Source organism: Marmota marmota, unplaced genomic scaffold (genome assembly GCF_001458135.2).
Source record: "Marmota marmota marmota unplaced genomic scaffold, marMar, whole genome shotgun sequence".
In the NCBI taxonomy this organism is placed as follows: Eukaryota; Metazoa; Chordata; class Mammalia; order Rodentia; family Sciuridae; genus Marmota; species Marmota marmota.
The window spans coordinates 22,934,340-22,941,184 of record NW_026000005.1 but is presented as its reverse complement, the minus strand read 5'-3'; the positions used below and the strand labels follow the sequence as shown (position 1 = coordinate 22,941,184).

The window sequence follows — 6,845 nt, the reverse complement described above, 5'->3', positions numbered from 1 at the left end:
TCTCTCTCTCTCTCTCTCTCTCTCTCTCTCTCTCTCTCTCTCTCTCTCTCTCTTCTATTTATAAAACTTCATAGAACCTATGGTCTCTGCCTCTACTTTGTTTATCCCAACTTAATCCTTAAAATCTGACTTCAAAACCCATAATGATAGCCCAGAACATCCATCTTAACATTCAGATCCTCTAGCCCCTTCTCAGTCCTCATTCCCATCTGCCTCTCTTCATCTGAAATTGGTACCTCATCTCACTCTTAGGAACCTTATTTGCACTGTCCACCACTTTCTCTTATCTGATTAGTTTCTTCTATCACTGACTCTGTTATGGTGTGGATGTTCAGTGTCCCCCAAAAGTTCACATGTGAAACAATGCAAGACGGTTCAGAGGAGAAATGATTGGGTTGTGAGAGTCTTAACCCAATCAGTGAATTAATCCCCTGATAGGGATTAACTGAGTGGTAACTGAAGTGGCAGGGTGTGGCCAGAGGAGGTGGGGATTAGGGCGTGGCTTTGTGTATATATTTATATCTGGACAATGGAGTCTCTCCCTGCCTCCTGGTCACCATGTGAGCTGCTTTCCTCCGCCCCCCTCTCCTACCATGATGTTCAGCCTCACCTCAAGTCCCCGAGGAATGGAGCCAACCTATGGACTAAGACCTCTCAAACCATGAGCCTTTGAATAAACTTTTCCTCCTCTATGATTGTGCTGATCGGGTCCTCTAGTCATAGCCACGAAAAAGCTGACTTAAACAGCTTTGCAGATTCCTCTTTCTCTTCTTGTCCTAGGAGTAAAGGCATTATGTCTGGCTCTTCCCCTGCACTTCTCATATCCCTGGTTCTCATTTCTTTGAAGATTCTTTATAAACAAAAGATTCCCAAATATGCTGGTTCCAACCTGAGCTCCAGGTCCACATTTCACATGCCTATTAGAGATCTCCACCTATATATGTCTTGAAGCCAGTATGTCCAAACTCAACTTCCCCGGCTAGCCTGTTCCTTTCCTAGGCACTAGGAGAAAAATGTAAGAGCCATCTTCAATTATCTTCCCTTCTTCAACTCCCAAGTTTTGTTACTATGTCTTCTATATCCCTACACATTCCCACTACCACCATTACCTGCTGTCTGAATTGCTCCAAAGCCAAGGGGTGATTCTAGATATACAACCTCTTCCTTTCCTACCCGCAGTATACCCTCTACGCTGCTTCCAAAGTAACCCTTAAAAATATAGTTCTTTATGGTTTCATTCCCCTGCAAAGTAAACCCAAATACTTTAATGTGCTATCAAAGGTCCCACAAAACAGCTCTGTTTTTTACAGTACCTGCTCATGAATTCTCCACAGCAATAATACTGGACACTTGAACCACTAGAGTACCACTTTGCCAGTGTCTACTGCTGTTATTTCTGGCTGAAATGCTCTTTTCCATCTCTCAAATACTCTTCACCCATTAAAACTAAAGAGCATTTCAAATTCTGCCTCTTCTGTGAAGCCTCCCCTGGTCTGGTAGTCATTTTTCCTTTCTCAATGAAACTTAGGACTCTGTGACATTAAGGTTAAGAAGTGTCCTTAATAAGTTCACAAGTGTGGGTGAAGATTCTCTTTTGTGTCAAACAATGTATTCAGGATATAGAGAACTCTCAGTCCCTGCCTTCCAGAAGCTTCTGCATATGGGAAACAGAGAACACTTAGCATACTTAACTCAAATAATGTGTGTGAATTCTGTGCTAGAGATGTTCACAGAGGCACAGGGAAACAGCACGGAACTAGCCTGGGGCTTAACTTTCCAGAGGAGTTGGGCCTGAAAGGAAAGGCAGTTGTCCAGGCAGAGACAGCAGGAAGAGCACTTCAGAAGTAGAGAATAGCACATAGAAAGGCATGGGAGACCACGTCCCAGTTCAAGAATTCAGGTGAACCAGTTGCCTGAAGTACAAAGTGCATTGGGATGGTGAGACAAGAAGCTGGAAGGCAAGGAGGAGCCACATTGCAAAGATACTTGAGCGCTTCTATCAGTCACCTGTTGCCACCATGATGCTTCATTAAAAAATCATCCTGAAACTGTGGCTTAAAACAGTGGTCATTTACTCTCCCTTATAAGTTTGGGGGTCAGCTGGGTAGCTCTTCTGGTTGAAACCAGAGCCACTCAATGCATCTGCAGCTCCAGTGTGCATTGGGCAGGCACTTCTGCTGATCTTGGCTGAGCGATTCACATATTTGGGTGTCAGCTGGCTGTCACTTTGGATCTTCCCCACATATCTCTCACACATCTGCCCCAAGTTAGCCTGGGCATGTTCTCATGATAAGGAAGAGATAAAAAAGAAAACATGCTGAATCATGCAAGAGGGCAAGAGGAAACGCAGGTGCTTTTCAAGCCCCTACCTGTGTCTCATTTGCTAACATTCCATGGGCCAAAGCAAGTCAGGTGGATGATCCAATTGTCGGAGTTGGATGGATGTGAAAAGGTTCAGGGCTAAGGCTGTGGTAACCGGGAGAGTCCATTAATGATTAATCTACATAGTGCCTATAAAGAAGTTTGAATACATGTACTTATATATATGTTGTCATTCCTATTGATTATAAACTCCCAAGCACAGGAACTGTATTTATTCTTACTATATCCCCTATAACTGTTAGTATCATAATATACACAAAGTAGACACAGTAAATTTTGAGCAAATATAACTGAATTTCTAGTTATATAATAATTTGTTATACATACATCAGCTTGAATTTTCTAAATCTTTTTTCAAATATATTTATATATTCAATTTATATTATCCTTGGGTGCATAGTTCTATAAATTTATTATCTTCTGTGCAAAATAGAAATTCCTTCTCACTATCTAAACACCTGTCCTTTAAGCTCAGCCACATTAATTCTGATGTTGAGAAGATGGTGAACAAATATGTGGATTCTTTTTCCCCAACCTTCATAATTTTGCCAATTTGAAGTTGCCCCTCACTCTTCCAGAGAAAGGAGCTCCCACTTCTTGGCCCGCCCGCCAGCTGTTTAAATGTTTATTCTTCTCTATCCTTCTCATCCTGGAGGAGGAGGAAGCAGAGCTGCCTTCAGGATTCCAGGGGAAATGCTTTGGTTTGCTTTGAGGCTTCTCAAATGCCATTACAGACCCAAGGCACCAAGTAGGTAGGTCAAACCAAAACAGTTTATAATTATGCACTGAAAAACAAGCCACTCAAATCCCCCTTCTGTGCATATCCTGCCTCCTCATGCCCTCATTCTTGCCATAATCCCAAACCACATTCCTCTAGAAGTACTGTCCAAGTAAGTGTCCATTCTCTGAGCACCAAGTGGCAAATACCTTGAAGTCCCCTTTAACTCCTGTCTTTCTTTCACACTACACATTCAGTTCAGCCACAAATCATGTCAACTTCATCTCAGAATATGTCCAGAATCTGACAGTTCTTATCACTGCCACTCCTGGTCCACACCTCCATGATATCCCATTTGGATTCCCAAAATAACCTTCTCCACACTCTCCCTCCCACCATGTACGAGGCAAAACGTGAGTCTGACCATGTCACTCCTCTGCTCAGACTCTCCAATGAATTCCTCTTACTCAGGAAAAAGAGAGAGAGAGAGAGCGCCAAATTCATACAGTGGTCTATAAAGACCAACATGATTCCCCTGCATACCCATGTTATCACCTACAGGGCCTCCCTGGCTCTTTGATGTAGCCACAACAGTCTTCTTGCTGCTCTTGAACATGCCAATCATGCTGCCCCTCGGATTCTTTGCCTTTGATGTTCTTCAGCCTGGAATACAGTTACCACAGATGACTCACCAGTTCTCTGTTCAAATGTCATCTTCTCAGAAGTCCTTTCTTCTCTAACTACCTGTTATGAATTAGTACTTGTGGCTCCCTCCCCACCCCACTCTCTATTCCCTCCCTAACTGACATGTTATATTTTTATTTGTACTCTAGTTTATCATTTGCCCTTCCAACTAAAATTTAAATGAGTGACAGCAGGAATTAATCTGTCTTATTCACTGTTTTATCTCCAGAGACGAAAATAGACTCAGTACATGGTAGACCATCAACAAATATTTGAAACTGGTAGCTATGCCCAAGTCACACTGCATGTAATCATTAGGCACAGGCTTACTCAATAAAATGTGTGGGGTTTTATTAATCCTTTCTCTTTCTAATCCATTCATCAAAACTACTCAGGATTTGCACTTTGCCTGTGATTCTAAGAAACTTGAGGAAAATGAATTCTGCAGGATTTAAAAAGGATCAACTTTAGATATTTGCTTTTAGGAAAAGGGGAAGAAAGTTTCCAGTCAAATTCCTAAATTAATATGCCTAAGAATAAAATCAACTTGCCTAATCTCCCTGGAACCACTTAGGCAATTCTAAGTATGGAGTGATAATACCACAAACTTCTCTGAATGCAAGGCAGGCACTTGTCAACCTGATCCTTTAATACCAAGCAAGTGCCAACTTTTAAATATGTGTATATTTAATGCTATTTTGCATATATCCACCTCTAAATCATCAAACTATAACAATCCACTGAAATTCTTGGCACATTATCCAGGCTTCATCAAGCCACCTCATGTCTGTATGTCACTCAAAGCAGCCATCTCTGAGACCCACTAAGTGGAAAGCAACCTAGCATTGTCAGCCCATGGCAGATGGGTAAAATTATCTTTCAGATGCCACTATAGGGCCATTGGGCAGGCACCCTCAGGTATATTTCTGTTTGATCCCATTTTGTTCTTCTTTTTTAAAAAAATATTCATTTTTTTAGTTGTAGTTGAACACAATACCTTTATTCCATTCATTTATTTTTATGTGGTGCTGAGGATCGAACCCAGGGCCCCATGCGTGCTAGGCAAGCGCTCTACTGCTGAGCCAAAATACCAGCCCCCTGTTCTTCTTTTTATTGTGATTTATTTTTCAGGTATAAGGCAGTTGTCTTTGAACAATATGCTATTGCACCCTAAACAGTTTAGTATAGACCCTGTCTACTGTACAAATAAATTTTGTAAAATTTGTTTCAGTTGCAACTCAGTATACATACTGCTCCACTGACAGCTATCAAGCTTTATCTTGCAAAGAGCAAAAGGTGTAGGATAATGGCAGTCCACAAACAAACAAAAATTGCTTGTTTTCTGAAACATGTAAACACTTTGTTCTATGAATATGTAAGACATCGAGAAAAGGGCAGTAAACTGGACTGTCCACAAACTTGGATGTGACACTGAAAGACAAGCATCTGTGCCCTTCCTTTGCTGGAGTTACTTTTAGGAACACCATGATATGTTGTTTTATTATAATGGAGGTGGAGGTGTCATTTTGATTCTTTTAAGCCCTTTATTCTTGTTGCTAATAATTATAGCACTTGAAAGTGTGCCACAAATGCAGAAGGCTGAGAGCCTCTAGTATGTCAGGAAGCTACATACTGGTAGGGAAGAACTGGAGAACAGATACATATTTATTCTGACTTTGGTTATCTGAGGATATGTCTTCACACAGAATATGAAACAAGGAAAGGCTTAATTTAAGGATGGACTCTGCCTGCATCCCAGGGGCAGTTTTCAGAAATGAGTAGTCAAATAAAATTAGACCAGTCCCAAATCTGATACCTCTATCAGAGAACATTATATAATCTCAGAAATTCTCCTTACTCTAGTTTGTGCTTTGAGGCATAATTATCCCTTAGGGTGCCCAAAATAGAAGACTATGGTCATCACAGTGCCCAAAATTTCTAAAAATGATCATCCATTTTCTACCTCTGTCTTTCAACTAAATCTTATTACAGTATTTTTTTTTCTCTGAAAGTTTGTATCTGAACCAGAAGACCATGCCAGGGTCTCTTTTGGAAATTTTGCTTTAATAAATTTTATAAGAGAAATAAGTATAAGAGCTTCCTTTCTCTATCAATCATATGCATTCAAAATAACAGCATTTTCCAGGACTGGAGGTCATGGGGAGGGAAGAAAGAGAGCGAGGAAAAAGTAATGTCATAAACTGTTCCCCTGCAGTTGGGATTTCTCAGTAACAACTGCTCATACAAAAGAAAAGATTGCTTCTAAAACCCAGAGACAGACAAAGAGGGGCCAAGAGAAAGAGATAATTATAATCATATTTTAGCGATCAAACAGCTTGAATTTGCTTGAACCTTAGTTATGTTTCCTAGTTGTTTCATACATAACATAGCAATTTAACACACCCTCGTATAATAACATAAATATAAGGACAATCATATATAATATTCCTCTAGGCGTCTGTTACCATATAGCAGGTTTCTTATCTTCTGCTATCTTCCACAATGCTGGAGATATATTCTAACACAGGGAGGCAGTATAGTACAGTGGTTAAAAGCACAAGCTTGGTGCAGCACCACAACAGGACCCCTGCTTTGCCTGGTTTTATGACCACTTGGTCTCCAAAGCAATGGTGCCTTCGCTTGCAATGGCTTATGGGGCAACTGAACATCCACACCAGGCATGAGAAATCTGGTGACCTTGGGCAAGTTTTTAACCCTCCCAAAGGTTCAATTTCCTCAACTATTAAATGGAGATTGGAATTTATCTTGTTGATGGTATTGTTAAGACTGAAGAGAGATAATGCACATGAAGTTTGAGCACAGTACTTGGCACCCCAGAGAGCACTTAGTAAATATTTGAACTTTTGGTCAATAAATGTATGAATAAACAAACACTGTATCTTTCCTTCAGTCTCCCATTCTAAGAAAAAGGAGGGAAGTATTTGTAAATAGTTGCTGCATGCTCATCTTGCCAGATTGCTGAAGGAGTTGACTCTAACTTGTGAGGCTTCGATTTGCTGTCACATTGAGGGCCTGCAGCCCAGCTGTGCTCACTACAAAT

At 40.7% G+C, this 6,845-nt stretch overlaps 1 protein-coding gene across 2 annotated transcripts in view; it reads right to left on the bottom strand.

Annotated features, from left to right (window-relative positions):
- The window catches only part of Cd28 (CD28 molecule), a 79,427-nt gene extending 75,560 nt beyond the window's left edge, over positions 1 to 3,867 (bottom strand). The window contains exon 1 of one of the 2 annotated variants that reach the window (XM_048808382.1): positions 3,793 to 3,867. In XM_048808382.1, the coding sequence (XP_048664339.1) occupies positions 3,793 to 3,814 (22 nt within the window). In that variant the 5' untranslated portion in view covers positions 3,815 to 3,867. Of the gene's footprint in view, positions 1 to 3,643; positions 3,752 to 3,792 lie in introns of those variants that run through there. The other variant, XM_048808380.1, reaches the window with a different exon arrangement.
- Between the last annotated feature and the right edge of the window lie 2,978 nt (positions 3,868 to 6,845).